The sequence below is a fragment of the Tachyglossus aculeatus genome, chromosome 3, assembly GCF_015852505.1.
Source record: "Tachyglossus aculeatus isolate mTacAcu1 chromosome 3, mTacAcu1.pri, whole genome shotgun sequence".
NCBI classification, from domain to species: domain Eukaryota; kingdom Metazoa; phylum Chordata; class Mammalia; order Monotremata; family Tachyglossidae; genus Tachyglossus; species Tachyglossus aculeatus.
This window is the reverse complement of record NC_052068.1, coordinates 24,247,736-24,266,428: the sequence shown is the minus strand read 5'-3', so window position 1 is coordinate 24,266,428 and position 18,693 is coordinate 24,247,736. Positions and strand designations below refer to the sequence as shown.

General features: G+C 45.9%; 1 protein-coding gene across 1 annotated transcript in view; it reads left to right on the top strand.

Moving 5' to 3' along the window:
• The first annotated feature begins 12,170 nt into the window (after positions 1 to 12,170).
• Positions 12,171 to 18,693, top strand: part of CPN1 (carboxypeptidase N subunit 1) — a 91,109-nt gene continuing 84,586 nt past the window's right edge. Inside the window, exon 1 of the mRNA XM_038744035.1 lies at positions 12,171 to 12,580. Within this exon, the coding sequence (XP_038599963.1) occupies positions 12,358 to 12,580 (223 nt within the window). The 5' untranslated portion in view covers positions 12,171 to 12,357. The remainder of the gene's footprint in view (positions 12,581 to 18,693) is intronic.

Here is an 18,693-nt window from a genome sequence, read left to right as displayed (position 1 = left end):
TGGAGAACCCTTCATTCCTCCAATTCATTCAGTCATATTTCTTGAGCGCTTGCTATGTGTAGAGCACTGTACTAAGCGCTTGGAAGAGTACAATACAACAATAGACAGACACATTCCCTGCCCACAATGAGCTTACAATCTAGAGACTCCCTCCACCTTCAGCTACACTCAGATGACGGCCTCCAAGAGAGGGAAACTGAACCCAAGCTGGCGGCGACGTGCCTAACGTGACCTCTGACCCCTCAGTGGGACATTTGCTGGTTTCCATCAGCAACCGGTGAAGAAGAGGGTTCCCCTTGGATAAAGCAAACTGCTGGCCCAATCCTTTCCCTCCCCGTGACCTTGACTTGGGCTGTAGCCGCCGGACAATTCAGGTGAGCAGGGACTTCGTGGTTGGGTGGCAGAGGGTTCTGGGTTCAGGAAACCCTCAGGAGCAACTAGGAAGTGCTTAACAAATACCACAATTATTATTATTATTATTAGGAGAATCCTGAACCAATCCAATTCTGGCCTTAGCTCAAGTGAATCTCACAGACCTGGATGTGCCACTGTCTGGGAGAGACGGTTTTTATTTAATGGACTTGTTAAGTGCTTATTTATGTGCCAAGCATTGTACTGAGGGCTGGAGCAGACACAAGATAATCAGGTTGCCCCATGAGTCTCAAAGTAGGCATAGGGAAGATACAGCATCTAAGCATCAAAGAGAAGCAGCAAAGCATAGTCGATAGAGCATGGGCCTGAGCGTCAGAAGGTCATGGGTTCTAATCCCAGCTCTGTCACTTGTCTGCTGTGTGGTCTTGGGCAAGTCACTTCACTTCTCTGTGCCTCAGTTATCTCATCTGTAAAATGGAGATTAAGACTGTGAGCCCCATTGTTAACAGGGACTGTGTCCAACTCGATTTCCTTGTATCCACTCCAGTGCTTAATACAGTGCCTGGCACATGGTAACCACTTAACAAATATCAGAATTATTGTTATTATTAATTATTAACAGAATTGGCAAATGTGTTCCTTGCCCACAACAAGCTTACAGTCCAGGGGGGAGACAGATATTAATATAAATAAATCATTTACAATGAGGGCCTAACTAGGGACTGACATCAACACAAATACTTACTGGAGATAAATTGCCACTGGAGAAATTTAAGGAGTATTTGTCCGTAGAAAAACTGGTTGAGATGGAATGGGGTCAGCTGGGAAAGCTAGAGGATTTCCATCCCTGGAGATCTTTAAGGAGAATAAACACCCACCGGGGTAGCATTCTCCTGCCTGGAGGCCAGGGGCTGTGTCAGAGGGCCAGCCAGCAATACCCGATTCTAAAGACAAAGAAGGAGGCGGCAGAGGTTTTTGTTGACTCATGTGAATCGGTTCAGACTTTGGACGCAACAGCCAGAAATGAAATTCAAATGCACTAGTGCTGTTCGTGCACGCTTCCCACGCCAGCCAGGCCGGGAATCCAGAAGGCTAAAGTTCAAAGACAGCAGACTGGATGTGTCCCCTGACATAGGCCAGGCCTACCTGCACCTTGCTTCTGGAACCACGTCCTCCCTCCTTCCCGATCCTCGCTGCTGGCACCAGCAGGGAGTCTGACCCAGAAGAAGAATGTCGTGAGGGGAATAACCAACCCCTCTTATGCTTCTCCACCTCCCCTATCCTCCTCCTCCTCCTCCCCTTCTTCCTCTTCCCACACCTTTCCCCCTCTTCCTTCTCCTCTCCTTCTTCTCCATACCCCCTTCTTCCTTCCTCTCTTTCTCCTCCCCTTCTTCCTCCTCCCCTCTTCCCCTTCTTCCACCTCCTCCCCTTATTCCTCCTCCCCCTCTTCTTCCTCTCCTTCTCCTTCCTCTCTTCATTCTCCTTCCCCCATTGCACTTCCTTCTCCTCTTCCTCCTTCCTTCCCTCCTCCCCCTTCTCTTCCTCAATCAATCATTCAATCAATCGTATTTATTGAGCACTTACTGTGTGCAGAGCACTGTACTAAGCACTTGAGAAGTACAAGTAGGCAACATATAGAGGTGGTCCCTACCCAACAATGGGCTCACAGTCTTGAAGGGGGAGACAGAGAACAAAACGAAACATATTATCAAAATAAAATAAATAGAATAGATATGTACAAGTAAAATAAATAAATAGAGTAATAAATACGTACAAACATATATACATCTATACAGGTGCTGTGGGGAAGGGAAGGAGGTAAGGCGGGGGGATGGAGAGGGGGAGGAGGGGGAGAGGAAGGAGGGGGCTCAGTCTGGGAAGGCCTCCTCCTCCTCCTCTCCTTCATTTTCCTCCTCTCTAGGGGAAACAGCATGGCCTAGTGGCAAGAATACAGGCCCTGAGTTCTAATCCTGGCTCTGTCACTTGTCTGCTCTGTGACCTTGTACAAGTCCCTTAACTTCTCTGCGTCTCAATTTCCTCATCTAAAAAAGGGGGATGAATTCTTCTTCCTTCCTACTCAGACTATAAGGCCCACGTGGAACAGGGATCATATCAGTCAATCAATCAGTCAACGTCATTTACCAAGTGCTTACTATGTGCAGACCACTGTGCTAAGCACTTGGGAGAGTACAATACAACAGAATTAGCAGACACATTCCGTGCCCATAACGAGCTTACAGTCTAGAAGTATCCAACCTGATTATCTCGCATCTACCCCAGTGCTTAGTACAGTGCTCTGCACATAGTAAGTGCTTAGTAAATGCCTTTTTAAAAATTATTATTAGGACCTGACCCTGTTGCAGTCCATCCACTGAGGCAGGGAGCCGTCTTGCCCATAGGCTTGGTGATGAGCAGAAAATATTAAGGAAAAGGGCTGAGTGGCAACCCAAGGGCCTAGGGTGACACTGACCATTCAGCTCTTCTCCCTTTGGCGTGGCTCAGTGGAAAGAACACGGACTTTGGAGTCAGAGGTCGTGGGTTCAAATCCCAGCTCCGCCACACATCTGCTGTGTGACCTTGGGCAAGTCACTTAACTTCTCTGAGCCTCAGTTACCTCATCTGTAAAATGAGGATTAAGACTGTGAGCCCCATGTGGGACAAACTGATCACCTTGTATACTGGCCCTGCTGAGAGCTCACCTCCTCCAGGAGGCCTTCCCAGACTGAGCCCCTTCCTTCCTCTCCCCCTCGTCCCCCTCTCCATCCCCCCGTCTTACCTCCCTCCCTTCCCCACAGCACCTGTATATATGTATATATGGTTGTACATATTTATTACTCTATTTATTTATTTATTTATTTATTTTACTTGTACATTTCTATCCTACTTATTTTATTTTGTTGGTATGTTTGGTTCTGTTCTCTGTCTCCCCCTTTTAGACTGTGAGCCCACTGTTGGGTAGGGACTGTCTCTATGTGATGCCAATTTGTACTTCCCAAGCGCTTAGTACAGTGCTCTGCACATAGTAAGCGCTCAATAAATACGATTGATTGATTGATTGATTGATTGTATACCCACAGAGCTCAGAACAGTGCTTTGCACATAGTAAGCGCTTAACAAATGCCATTATTATTATTATTTGGCCTTTTTGGCCAGGTGAGTGAGGAAGGGAGATAGAAACAGGTCCTGAGCTGGGGGAATGCCCCTGCTCTCCTACTCCCCTCTAGATTGTAGGCTCATTGTGGGCAGGGAATGTGGTTAGCAGCAAGGCGTATTGAGTGGATAGAGCACAGGTCTGGAAGTCAAAAGTTCATAGCTCCTAATCCTGATTGTGCCATTTTTCTGTTGCGTGACCTTGGGCAAGTCACTTCACTTCTCTGGGCCTTAGCTCCCTCATCTGTAAAATGGGGATTAAGACTGCAGAGAAGCAGCGTGGCTCAGTGGAAAAGAGCTCGGGCTTTGGAGTCAGAGGTCATGGGTTCAAATTCCGGCTCTGCCAGTTGTCAGCTGTGTGACTTTGGACAAGTCACTTCACTTCTCTGGGCCTCAGTTCCCTCATCTGTAAAATGGGGATTAAGACTGTGAGCCCCCCATGGGACAACCTGATCACCTTGTAACCTCCCCAGCACTTAGAACAGTGCTTTGTACATAGTAAGTGCTTAATAAATGCCATCATTATTATTATTATGTGGGGCAGGGACTGTAATCAACCTGATTACCTTGTACCTACCCCAGTTCTTAGGAACGTTTTTGACACCTAGTAAGTGCTTAATAAATACCATTATTATTATTATTATTGTTATATTGTACTGTCCCAAGCACATAGTGCAGTGCTGTGCACACAATAAGTGCTCAATAAATATGATTGAATGAATGAATAAACAAATACTGAAACTGAGTAGTACTTGTCAGTAGCAGCAGAGGTGAGGATCCTGATGTATTCTTCCAAGTGCTCAGAACACTCCTCCACAGTAAGCACTCAATAAATATCACTGATGATATTGGGGGCAGCCTGAGCAGCAGCCTCTCCTTTCCCCCTAGACTGTAATCTCCTTGTAGGCAGGGACCATGTCTACAGATTCTGCTGTATTGTAGGGAGGGGATAGAATCTCAGCATTGGTAGCACTGTCAATCAATCAATGACAATAGTATTTATTAAGTACTTGGGAGAGGAAAAGGCAGAGTCCCTGCCTTGAAAGACTTTACAGTGCAAGGGAGAAGTAGACCCAGATTAGAGACGGTGGGCAGGGAACCTCTCTACCAACTCTGTTGCATTGTACTCTTCCAAGTGCTTAGTACAGTGCTTTGCGTACAGTGAGTGCTCAATAAATATGATGGATTGAAATAGGAAGAAAAAGAGACTGAAACCTGCCTGCTGGGAAAACCTGGACAAATCACTTCACTTCTCAGTACCTCATTTTCTTCTCCTGTAAAACGGTGATTAAATTCTAGTTCTTCCTCCCTTTTAGATTGAGGGACAGGCATTGTGACCAATCTGAAAATCTTTTATATGCCCCAGAACTTCAAATAGTGCTTTTCGCCTAGTAAGTGCTTAACAACCACAATTTTTATTATCATTATTATATTATGCTATTTATTATCATATATTATTATATCATCATTATTATATCGATATAACATATCGATATAATATATCGATTGTTGTCTGTCTCCCCCTTCTAGACTGTGAGCCCGTTGTTGGGTAGGGACCGTCTCTATATGTTGCCAACTTGTACTTCCCAAGCGCTTAGTACAGTGCTCTGCACACAGTAAGCGCTCAATAACTACGGTTGAATATATGCTTTGGGGGTAGGAGGGGGGATGAATGAAGGGAGCAAGTCAGGGTGACGCAGAAGGGAGTGAGAGAAGACAGCAGACTTGTGCTGGAGCTGGAATTAAAACTCAGGTCTTTCCAACACCCAGATCCATGCTCTATCCACTAGGCCATGCTGCTCCTCTCCCTGGCATGCAAAGCTGAGGGTGAGGGTGGAGAAAATGGAGCAGGAGAAGAAGTTACGGAAGAAGTTCTTGGAGGCGAAAGAGAAGCAGCGTGGCTCAGTGGAAAGAGCACGGGATTTGGAGTCAGAGATCATGGGTTCAAATCCTGACCCCACCAATTGTCAGCTGTGTGACTTTGAGCAGGTCTCTTCACTTCTCCGTGCCTCAGTTATCTCATCTGTGAAATGGGGATTAAGACTGTGAGCCCCCCGTGAGACAACCTGGTCACCTTGTAACCTTCCCAGCACTTAGAACAGTGCTTTGCACATAGTAAGTGCTTAATAAATGTCATTATTATTATTAATACCACTGTCCCTAAGGCTGGAGGACATGCCCCAAAGGAGAAGCAGAGGGGAGAAGCAAGGTTGACTGTTGGGGGGAGATTGAAGACAGAGAAGAGACCCTTGATTTGACCAAAGAAGGAGGTTTCATCTTACCTCCTTCCCTTCCCCACAGCACCTGTATATATGTATATATGTTTGTACATATTTATTACTCTATTTATTTATTTATTTATTTTACTTGTACATATCTATTCTATTTATTTTATTTTGTTAGTATGTTTGGTTTTGTTCTCTGTCTCCCCCTTTTAGACTGTGAGCCCACTGTTGGGTAGGGACTGTCTCTATATGTTGCCAATTTGTACTTCCCAAGCGCTTAGTACAGTGCTCTGTACACAGTAAGCGCTCAATAAATACGATTGATGATGATGATGATTTATTTTACTTGTACATATCTATTCTATTTATTTTATTTTGTTAGTATGTTTGGTTTTGTTCTCCGTCTCCCCCTTTTAGACTGTGAGCCCACTGTTGGGTAGGGACTGTCTCTATATGTTGCCAACTTGTACTTCCCAAGCGCTTAGTACAGTGCTCTGCACACAGTAAGCACTCAATAAATACGATTGATTGATTGATTGATTGATTTAGCTCTCCTTTTGAAGACAAGTTATAATAAAACAGTGAGAATGGAAGCCAGATGGAAGAAGCCAAGAAAAAAAATGAAGGAAATGCAGTGTTGATCGGGGGCATAAAGAACCTATTCCACGAGTTTGAATGTGGAGAAGGGAGAGGGAAAGTAGGGCAGTAGCCAGAAGCAGGGGTGATTGAGGTCATTTAGTTACTCAATAGCATTTATTGAGTGTCCACTGATTGTGTAGTTCTGTACTAAGAACTTGGGAGGTGGTAATAATAATCGTTATTGCTCCCACTCCCACAGAATTGCAGTGTAGAAAACCATGAGCCACCAGCTCATTTCAAGTCAGGCACCTTTATTTCCATTCCCTCTTGGGAGGCCTCAGCACGGGGTGTCTTATACTGGTGGAGTTTTAACCCATCTGTTCATGTGCATAATAATAATAACTATGGTACTTGTTAAGCATTTACTATGTACATATGTATAGAAGCAGCTCAGTGGGAAAAAGCATGGGCTTTGGAGTTAGAGGTCATAGGTTCAAATCCCGACTCCATCACTTGACAGCTGTGTGACTTTGGGCTAGTCACTTAACTTCTCTGAGCCTCAGTTACCTCATCTGTAAAATGGGGATTGACTGTGAGCCCTATGTGGGACAACCTGATCACCTTGTAGCCTCCTCAGTGCTTAGAACAGTGCTTTGCACACAGTAAGTGCTTAATAAATGCCATCATTATTATTATTATTACCAAGCACTGTTCTAAGTGCTGGGGGGGGAGGGGGAGGGGGAGGAGGGGAAGAGGAAGGAGGGGGCTCAGTCTGGGAAGGCCTCCTGGAGGAGGTGAGCTCTCAGTAGGGCCTTGAAGGGAGGAAGAGAGCTAGCTTGGCGGATGGGCAGAGGGAGGGCATTCCAGGCCAGGGAGATGACGTGGGCTGGGGTTCGACGGCGAGACAGGCGAGAACGAGGCACGGTGAGGAGATTAGTGGCAGACATGCCTCTATCCCTTCCCCGCCCCCCAGCACTTGTGTATATTTGTACATATTTATTATTCTATGTATTTTATCAATAATAATAATAATGGCATTTGTTAAGCACTTACTATGTGCAAAGCACTGTTCTAAGCGCTGGGGAGGATACAATGTGATCAGGTTGTCCCAAAGGGGGCTCACAGTCTTCATCCCCATTTTACAGTTGAGGTAACTGAGGCCCAGAGAAGTGAAGTGACTTGCCCAAAATCACACAGCTGACAAGTGGCGGAGCTGGGATTTGAACTCATGACCTCTGACTCCAAAGACCGTGTTCTTTCCACTGAGCCACAGTGCTTCTCCACTCTATCTATAACCCTATTTAAATTGATGCTATTGATGCCTGTTTACTTGCTTTCTTTTGTTTTGTTGTCTGTCTCCCCGATTCTAGACCGTGAACCCATTGTTGGGTAGGGATTGTCTCTGTTTGTTACTGAATTGTACTTTCCAAGTGCTCAGCACAGTGCTCTGCCCAGAGTAAGGCTCAATAAATACAACACCTATTCCACTCCTAGTTTGGGCAGCGGCTAGCGAGTGGAAGGCAATCTGCTACAAGTCAAAACTCACCTGTGGTGGGTAGCATTCATTCATTCATTCAATCATATTTATTGAGCGCTTACTGTGTGCAGAGCACTTTACTAAGCACTTGGGAAGTACAAGTTGGCAACATATAGATACGGTCCCTACCCAACAGTGGGCTCACAGTCTAGAAGGGAGAGACAGAGAACAAAACAAAACGTATTAAGAAAATAAAATAAGTAGAATAAATATGTACACGTAAAATAAATAAATAAATAGAGTAATAAATGCGTACAAACAAATATACATATATACAGGTGCTGTGGGGAAGGGAAGGAGGCAAGGCGGGGGGGATGGAGAGGGGGAGGAGGAGGAAAGGAAGGAGGGGGTTCAGTGTGGGAAGGCCTCCTGGAGGAGGTGAGCTCTCAGTAGGGCCTTGAAGGGAGGAAGAGAGCTAGATTGGCGGATGTGGGGAGGGAGGGCATTCCAGGCCCAGGGGATGACATGGGCCGGGGGTCGACGGTGGGACAGGTGAGAACGAGGCACAGTGAGGAGGTTAGCGGCAGAGGAGCGGAGGGTGCGGGCTGGGCTGGAGAAGGAGAGAAGGGAGGTGAGGTAGGAGGGGGCGAGGTGATGGACAGCCTGGAAGCCCAGGGTGAGGAGTTTCAGCAACATGGAAGAGAATCAAGGGTGAAGATGCAGAAGGAGGCATTGGTAAACTACTTCCATATTTTTACCAAGAAAACTCCATGGCTAACCTACCAGAATGATTGCCGATGGAGGTGGGGCGTTCTGGAAGAGATGTGTCCGTGGTGTCGCTAAGGGTCAGAGATGACTCGACGGCATAAGACAAGACTCCACGCTGACCCAGAAGAAACAAACGTATGTTACGTTGCATATGTTATGTGTTTTACATGACATAATTACACCACACAGAGGCTTTTATGGAAGTCTGCAGAAGCCAGAACTTTGAGAAGCAGCGTGGCTCAGTGGAAAGAGCACCGGCTTTGGAGTCAGATGTCATGGGTTTGAATCCCGGCTCCGCCACATGTCTGCTGTGTGACCTTGGACAAGTCACTTAACTTCTCTGAGCCTCAGTTACCTCATCTGTAAAATGGGGATGAAGACTGTGAGCCCCACGTGGGACAACCTGATCACCTTGTATCCCCCACAGCGCTTAGAACAGTGCTTTGCACATAGTAAGTGCTTAACAAATGCCATCATTATTATCATTATGTCACCGACACTGGTCTGAGCTGCCTCCCTTATCCAGTGATTCAGTCAATCGTATTTATTGAGCGCTTACTGTGTGCAAAGCACTGTACTAAGTGCTTGGGAGAGTGCAATATAGCAACAAACAGACATATTCTCACAACGAGCTCACAGTCTAGTGGGGCAATAGAGCTACTGAGTTACCCCTACCATGTCCAGGGGAACTAAGTCAGATTAACACAAGGGGCTTCAGGGCTTATCTATTAGAGAAGCAGCATGGCTCAGTGGAAAAAGCCCGGGTTTAGGAGTTAGAGGTCATGGGTTCTAATCCCGGCTCCGCCACATGTCTGCTGTGTGACCTTGGGCAAGTTACTTCACTTCTCTGAGCCTCAGTTAACCTCATCTATAAAATGGGGATTAAAACTGTGAGCCCCACATGGGACAACCTGGTCACCTTGTATCCCCCAGCTCCTAGAACAGTGCTTCGCACATAGTAAGCGCTTAACAAATGTCATCATTATTATTCAGGGGCTGCAGCCCAGAGCCCTGGGCTAAGACAGACCCCACAACAAGGTATCTGTCATAATAAACATGAAAATACATCAAGTATTATCTGTGCCTTGGAACATAGGTAATAGCTGTTCTAAGGTAAAAAATATGCCCTGGAATTAAAACAATATTTTACAGATTTTAAGATTCCAGCGCAGCCACAGAGCAGCTTTTTGTTAACTAAAAGCCAAGCTTAATATAGCATTAGTAGCCTCAATGCCAGACTTGAAAAGATAATAATAATGATAATAATTATGATAATTGTTTAGCGCTTACTACGAAGCTCTATTCTAAGCTCTGGGGTAGGTACAAGTTAAGTGGGTTGGACACAGTCCCCGTCCCACATGGGGCTCACACTCTACTATCTACTATTATCTACTACTAGATAATCACCATTTTACAGATGAGGTAACTGAGGCCCAGAGAAGTGAAGTGACTTGCCCAAGGTCACACAGCAGACATGCGGCAGAGCCAGAATTAGAACCCAGGCCCAGGCTCTATTCACTAAGCGATGCTGTTTCATTACGTTTTAAATTAGGAAAGACACAAGAGAAGCAGCGTGGCTCAGTGGAAAGAGCCCGGGCTTTGGAGTCAGAGGTCATGGGTTCAAATCCCGGCTCTGGCAATTGTCAGCTGCGTGACTTTGGGCAAGTCATTTCACTTCTCTGTGCCTCAGTTGCCTCATCTGTAAAATGGGGATTCAGACTGTGAGCCCCACGTGGGACAACCTGAGCACTTTGTAACCTCCCCAGCACTTAGAACAGTGCTTTGCACATAGTAAGCACTTAATAAATGCCATCATCATCATCATCATTATTATCTCACCAAAATCTAATGACTCCAAGCCCATATGAGAGTTAACTTAGCCTTGCCTACATGCACAAGCATCACTTGTGAGCCTCAGGCCTCAGGCAGCGCTTAGTACAGTGCTCTGCACACAGTAAGTGCTCAATAAATATGATTAAATGAATGAAAGGAAGCTGGTTGATGAAAATAAAAATACCCAGAATCCAGGCATCTGGTGTTGTGTAAGTATCAGACAGGGCAAACACCATCTGAGAACCGTGTGGTCTAGAGGAGCAATGTGGCCTAGTGGAAAGAGCAAGGGCCTGGGAGATAGGGGACCTGGGTTCTAATCCTGGCTCTGCCTCTTACCTGCTGTATGACCTTAGGCAAATCACTTCTCTGGGCCTCAGTTACCTCATCTGTAAAATGGGGATTAAGACCGCGAGCCCTCTGTGGGGCAGGGACGGTGTCCAGCAATGAAGTAAGCACTTCATTCATTCATTCAATCGTATTTATTGAGCGCTTACTGTGTGCAGAGCACTGTACTAAACGCTTGGGAAGTACAAATCGGCAACATATAGAGACAGTCCCTACCCAAAACGGGCTATATGACTGAGTGAATGAATGAATGATCTTCTATCTACCCCAGTGCTTAGTGCAGTGCCTAGAACATAGTAAGCGCTTAACAACACCATAAAAAACAACAGCAACAAACAAAGGACTGTCAGGTATAAAACGAGATGGATGGTTGTCCTCTTTACAATTAGGAGGAAAATGAAGAATGCACTTGGTTATTAAAAGAGAATGCAAAGTTAGGGGAAGAGAGATGAGTAACAGTAGACTGTGAGCCCTCTGTTGAGTAGGGACTGTCTCTATATGTTGCCAACTTGTACTTCCTAAGTGCTTAGTACAGTGCCCTGCACACAGTAAGTGCTCAATAAATATGATTGATGATGATGATGATGATAGGGCAATGAGGAAAGAGTGTTTTTAGAGAGTTCACCAGGGTCAATAGACTAAAGACCAGAGCAGGAGCCAATGTTTGGTTGAATTACAGTGAAGAAAAAGAGAGAGAGAGGCCAGCAGAGGTAACTCCTGAGTGTGTTTGTCATTAGAAACAGTGTGGCCTACTAGAAAGAGACTAGGATTGGGAGAGAGGAGACCTGGGTTCTAATTCTGACTCCACCACTTAACTACTTGGTGATCTTGGACAAGTCACTTAACTTCTCTGTCCCTCATCTGTAAAATGGGGATTCAATCATACCTGTTTATCCTCCCCTCTTAGACTCTGAGCCCCAACTAGGGCAGGGACTGTCTCTGATGTAAACCCCAGCGCTTAGCCCTGTGCTTAGAATATAGTACGTGCTTAATGAGCACCGCAGTAATTTGTTATTATTCAGAGTGGCAGTGAACCTAGGGAAACCTGGTTCCTCTCCCTGTTGAGTTGATTCCCTTAGCCTTTCACTGTGAGTTTCGAGGCATTCGGCCTTGGGAGTGCAGCGCCTAAATTCAAATTGAATATAGTTTAAAAATGATTTCTTTCAACACGCTTCGCCGTAGCCGCCCACGGCTCCGTAGACCTGGAACGGGGGCAAATCGTCCTCCCGCTGTCCAGGAGACAAAGGGTTAGAAGAGGCTTCCAGGGTCTGTTTGCGGGCCAGTTAATCAATGAACCGGAATCAGTGAAACTGTCCAAGTCTGGGAAATGTCTCTGAAACGTTTCCTTGGCTGGGGAGGCAATAGCAGGGAAGGGGATGAGAGGTGGGTGGGTACTGAGAGCTGTAAATTATTCCCCAAAGTGGAGCAGGGGACGCATTTTCCAGCCCATCCTGGACAGCCCACTCCCCTCCCAGGTGGGCTGGCACTTGGCTGTGAGAAACTGGAGAGAACTAGTTTCCGCACACTCGGCTTTTGAAGGGAAAAGAGGCCAGGATTCCTTGGCGGAGAGGCTGGGCCGGTGGGTTCGGCGTGAGTCCGTGGAGGAAGATGTCCGACCTGCTCCCAGCTCTCTTCAGGCTCCTGCTGCTCTCCAAGCTGGTGACCTCGGTGACCTTTCAGCACCACCGATACGAGGATCTGGTCAGGACGCTTTTCAACGTGCAGAACGAGTGCCCTTACATCACCAAGATTTACAGCATCGGCCGCAGCGTGAAGGGGAGGCATCTCTACGTCCTGGAATTCAGCGACCACCCGGGAATCCACGAGCCCTGTGAGTACTGAGAGGGCACCGAAAAGTGGGAAAAGCTGCAGGGAAGGGGGAAAGCCGGGGGGATGGGGGAGCAGCGGAAGCTGCTCATCACAGGCAAGGAACGTGGCTAACAACTCCGCTATATTATACCCGCTCTGAAAGTTTTGAGACTGTCCTATTGTGTCTCCCCATCTAGACTGTAAGCTGGGTGAGGGCAGGGAATGGGTTCACCAACACTGCAGCGGGCCTGAGAGTCAAAAGGACCTGGGTTCTAAACCCGGCTCCGCGACTTGTCTACTGTGTGGCCTTGGAAGTCATTTCACTTCTGTGGGCCTCAGTTACCTCATCTGTAAAATAGGGATAGGAGTGTGAGTCCCATGTGGGACTGTGTCCAACTTCATTAACGTATATCACTCCTGGTGCTTAAAACAGTGTTTGGCACATAGTAAGTGCTTAACTAGAACCATTATTATTATTATTATTGTACTCTCCCAAGCACTCAGTACAATGCTCTGCACACAGTAAGTGCTCAGTAAATACCACTGAACGATTGATTGACTGAATGAATGAGGACCAGTGAGTAGTAGGCTCTCCATCACCTCGCCCCCTCCTACCTCACCTTCCTTCTCTCCTTCATTCATTCATTCATTCAATCAATCGTATTTATTGAGCGCTTACTGTGTGCAGAGCACTGTACTAAGCACTTGGGAAGTACAAGTTGGACTTCTACAGCCCAGCCCGCACCCTCCGCTCCTCTGCCGCTAATCTCCTCACTGTGCCTCATTCTCGCCTGTCCCACTGTTGACCCCCAGCCCACATCCTCCCCCTGGCCCGAATGCCCTCCCTCCGCACATCCGCCAAGCTAGCTCTCTTCCTCCCTTCAAAGCCCTACTGAGAGCTCACCTCCTCCAGGAGGCCTTCCCAGACTGAGCCCCCTCCTTCCTCTCCCCCTTCCCATCCCCCCCGCCTTACCTCCTTCCCCTCCCCATGGCACCTGTATATATAATAATAATAATAATGGTATTTATTAAGCGCTTACTATGTGCAAAGCACTGTTCTAAGCGCTGGGGAGGTTACAAGATGATCAGGTTGTCCCACAGGGGGCTCACAGTCTTAATCCCCATTTTACAGATGAGGTAACTGAGGCCCAGAGAAGATAATTGACTTGCCCAAGGTCACACAGCTGACAAGTGGTGGAGCCGGGATTTGAACCCATGACCTCTGACTCCGAAGCCCGGGTTCCTTCCACTGAGCCACGCTGCTTCTCCTCCATATATACGTATATATGTTTGTACGTATTTATTACTCTATTTTACTTGTACGTATTTATTCTATTTATTTTATTTTTTTAATATGTTTTATTTTGTTGTCTGTCTCCCCCTTCTAGACTGTGAGCCAGTTGTTTGGTAGGGACTGTCTCTATATGTTGCCAACTTGTACTTCCCAAGCACGTAGTGCAGTGCTCTGCACACAGTAAGCACTCAATAAATATGATTGATTGAATGAATGAATGAAGGAATAGTAAGAGAAGCAGTGTGGCTCAGTGGAAAGAGCCCGGGCTTTGGAGTCAGAGGTCGTGGGTTCAAATCCCGGCTCCACCACTTGTCACCTGTGTGACTTTGGGCAAGTCACTTAACTTTTCTGTAAAATGGGGATTAAGACTGTGAGCACACCGTGGGACAACCTGATCACCTTGTAACCTCCCCAGCGCTTAGAACAGTGCTTTGCACATAGTAAGCACTTAAGAAATGCCATTATTATTATTAGATCACCTAGGGTTTGTGCTAGGCCCTAATCTTCTCTCCTCCCACTCTGAGCCCCTGGAATAATATATTTGATCTCGAATGGGGAGTAGCATTTTCAAAAGGTTTGGCTGCAAAATATAGTATTAGCGTTCTTCTCGTTGGTTTTTTGGGGGCAATTCATTCTGTCTCCTTAGCACGTTAGCATCCTCATGGATTCCATCTCTCTGTCTTTATAGTAAAAAAAAAAAAAATCACTTTCATTCCTGCCAGGCTTTCTGGTGGGCTGACCTTGTGAGAAGCACCCAACTCTTTCTTCTCTGCCAGGTCAACAATCTTGGGCCTAATGTTCAGTTAGTTCCCTTTTCCTCACTGTACCCTCGGTGCAGTTGGAGATGCATTATCCTAACTCTGGGATGCTGGGAATTCTGCCAACCCTAAACTAATGAAATAGGAGGCGTGCTTCAGATTACTACTAATAATAATGATAGCATTTATTAAGTGCTTACTATGTGCAAAGCACTGTTCTAAGCACTGGGGAGGTTAACAAGGTGATCAGGTTGTCCCATGGGGGGCTCACAGTCTTCATCTCCATTTTACAGATGAGGTAACTGAGGCCCAGAGAAGTTAAGTGACTTGCCCAAAGTCACATGGCTGATAAGTGGTGGAGCCGGGATTTGAACCCATGACCTCTGACGCCAAAGCCCGGGCTCTTTCCACTGAGCCACGCTGCTTCTAGTAAGCTAGTTGTGGGTGGAGAATGTATCTGTAATATTGGTATATTGTACTTTCCCAAGCGCTTAGTACTGTGCTCCGCACACAGTAAGTGCTCAATAAATATGATTGGCTGACTAACCGATTGGCTAGCTGACATCTTCAAAGTTCTTTCATGGTTAATAATAATAATAATCATGGTACTTATTAAGCACTTACTATGTACCAAGCACTGTTCTAAGCACTGGGGTAGATTAAAAAGCACTTGGGCCTTACATTCATCCCCATTTCTTACAGATGAGGTAACTGAGGCACAGAGAAGTTAACTCGTTGAAGTTCAAACAGTAGACATGTGGCGGAGCTGAATTAGAACCCAGGTCCAAACTCACAGGCGCGTGCTCTACCCACTAAGCCAGGCACCCCAGTGGTCAGGAAACTTGTTACTTGTTGGTTTTGTGCCTCCTAGGTTCTTGGCAAAGGACACTGCAATTAGTGGATACTGAATAAAAATGTTCTTCAACCCTACCACCACTGATAATCCCCCCAGTTAGAGCGTTTGCTCAGAACCACTAGCTATGTTCATCTGGTTGAAGAGTTCTCTGGTAATAATTAATAATAATTAATAATAATTATAATTGATGGCATTTATTAAGCGCTTACTATGTGCCAAGCACTGTTCTAAGTGCTGGGGAGATACAAAGTGATCAGGTTGTCCCATGGGGGGCTCACAGTCTTCATCCCCATTTTACAGATGAGGGAACTGAGGCGCAGAGAAGTGAAGTGACTTGCCCGAAGTCACGCAGCTGACAATTGGCAGAGCCGGGATTTGAACCTGTGACCTCTGACTCCAAAGGCCAGGCCCTTTCCACTGAGCCACGCTGCTTGCAAATGGCGCCAATGGGAGAGGCAGTGTAACCTAGCGGATAGAGCACTGGCCTGGGAGCTCAGGCCCAGTCTCCCCCTTCTAGACTGTTCTCCCCCTTCTAGACTGTGAGCCCACAGTTGGGCAGGGAACGTCTCTATATGTTGCCAACTTGTACTTCCCAAGCGCTTAGTACAGTGCTCTGCACACAGTAAGCACTCAATAAATACGATTGAATGAATGAATGAGTCAGAAGGACCAGGGTTCTAGTCCCGCCTCCGCGACTCTGCTGTGTGACCTTGGACAAGTCGCTTCATTTCTCTGGGCCTCAGTTACGTCATCTTAAAATGGGGATAAGGAGCCCCATGTGGGACATGGACTGTGTCCAATAATAATAATAATAATGGCATTTATTAAGTGCTTACTATGTGCAAAGCACTGTTCTAAGTGCTGGGGAGATTACAAGGTGATCAGGTTGTCCCACGGGGGGCTCACAGTCCTAATCCTCATTTTACAGATGAAGTAACTGAGGCCCAGAGAAGTGAAGTGACTTGCCCAAAGTCACACAGCTGACAATTGGCGGAGCTGGGATTTGAACCCATGACCTCTGACTCCAAAGCCCGTGCTCTTTCTACTGAGCCACGCTGCTTCCCCAATCTGATTAGCTTGCATCTACCCCAGCGCTTAGAACAGTGCCTGGCACATAATAAGCACCTAACCAATACCATAAAAAAATGAAACTAAAAAGCAGGGCTCCAAATAAGGAGACCACTGGCAGTCCTGGTACAACCTGGATGAGAAGTCGGGTGTTCCATGGGCAAGCAGCCTAACGTTTTGGCATCACAGGCACGATTTTCCAGAAGAATTTGGACTTTCCATGATCCTGAAGGCTTTCTCCAGGGAGAACACCCTGAGCACCCCTTCCACCCCCAGTTTCAGAGTCTCTGTATGTTGCCGACTTGTCCTTCCCAAGCGCTTGGTACAGTGCTCTGCACACAGTAAGCGCTCAATAAATATGATTGATTGATTGATTGATCATCATCTAGACTGCGAGCCCACGGTTGGGTAGGGACTGTTTCTGTATGTTCCCAGCTTGTACTTCCCAAGCGCTTAGTACAGTGCTCTGCACACAGTAAGCGCTCAATAAATACGATTGATTGATTGCATTCCTCCTGCCAGATCAGAGTCAGAGAACCTGGTTCTAATCATCATCATCATCATCAATCGTATTTATTGAGCGCTTACTGTGTGCAGAGCACTGTTCTAAGCGCTTGGGAAGTACAAATTGGCAACATATAGAGACAGTCCCTACTCAACAGTGGGCTCACAGTCTAAAGGGGGTGACAGAGAACAAAACCAAACATACTAACAAAATAAAATAAATAGAATAGATATGTACAAGTAAAATAAATAAATAAATAAATAGAGTAATAAATATGTACAAACATATATACATGTATACAGGTGCTGTGGGGAAGGGAAGGAGGTAAGATGGGGGGATGGAGAGGGGGACGATGGGGAGAGGAAGGAAAGGAAGGTTCTAATCTCAGCTGCGCCACTTACCTGCTGTCTGAGCTTCAGGAAGTCACTTCACTCCTCGGTGCCTCAGTTTCCTCTCCTGCAATATGGGGATTCCATACCCGTTCTTCCTTCTACTTAGACTGCAAAACCTGCATGGGACAGGGCCTGTGCCTGAACTGATTATCTTGTATCTCCCCCAGCACTTAATGCAGTGATAGGCAAATAGTAGGCACTTAAGAAATACCACAACTGGTTTTATTTTATTATCATTATCATCATCATCCTGTGAGTGGACGATCTAGTTCAGTCTTTGATTTTAGGAACTCTGCTGCCAAAGACTCGACGGAGGGATTGAAAAGCATCCAGTGCCATACTGGTGACAGGTCAGACTGCCTGATTCAAATCTGGTCAAATGGCCACCCTAACGCCAGTGTTCTGAGACTAACTAGAAAACGATATTGGGGTGCCAGGCTATTACAGAATAATACATATAATAATATGTATGTATGTATAATATGTACAATATAATTATACAATAATATTTATGTATAATATACATATATCTGATCACTTTGTAACCTCCCCAGCACATAGAACAGTGCTTTGCACATAGTAAGCGCTTAATAAATGCCATTATTATTATTATATACAGAATAATGCATATTTATTCTATTTATTTTATTTTGTTAATATGTTTTGTTTTGTTCTCTGTCTCCCCCTTGTAGACTGTGAGCCCACTGTTGGGTAGGGACCGTCTCTAGATGTTGCCAACTTGTACTTCCCAAGCGCTTAGTACAGTGCTCTCTGCACACAGTAAGCGCTCAATAAATACGATTGAATGAATGAATGAAACAGTGTTAGGAACAAATAGCTAGGAATGCTCGGAAATGTCGGCATTAGTGCCCCTCCCAGGGACCCGCACCAGCCTTGGACTCTTGACTATAGGACAGAGGGTTTTCAGCACTAATTGCTCATTAATCAATCAATCAATCATATTTATTGAGCGCTTAGCCACCTCATAATCAATCAATCAATCAATCAATCAGTCATATTTATTGAGCACTTACTGTGTGCAGAACACTGTACTAAGCGCTTGGGAAGTACAAGTTAGCAACATATAGAGACAGTCCCTACCCACCAGTGGGCTCACAGTCTAAAAGGGGGAGACAGAGAACAAAGCCAAACATACTAACAAAATAAAATAAATAGAATAGATATGTATAAGTAAAATAAATAAATAAATAGAGTAGTAAATATGTACAAACATATATACGTATATAGAGGTGCCCTTTGGT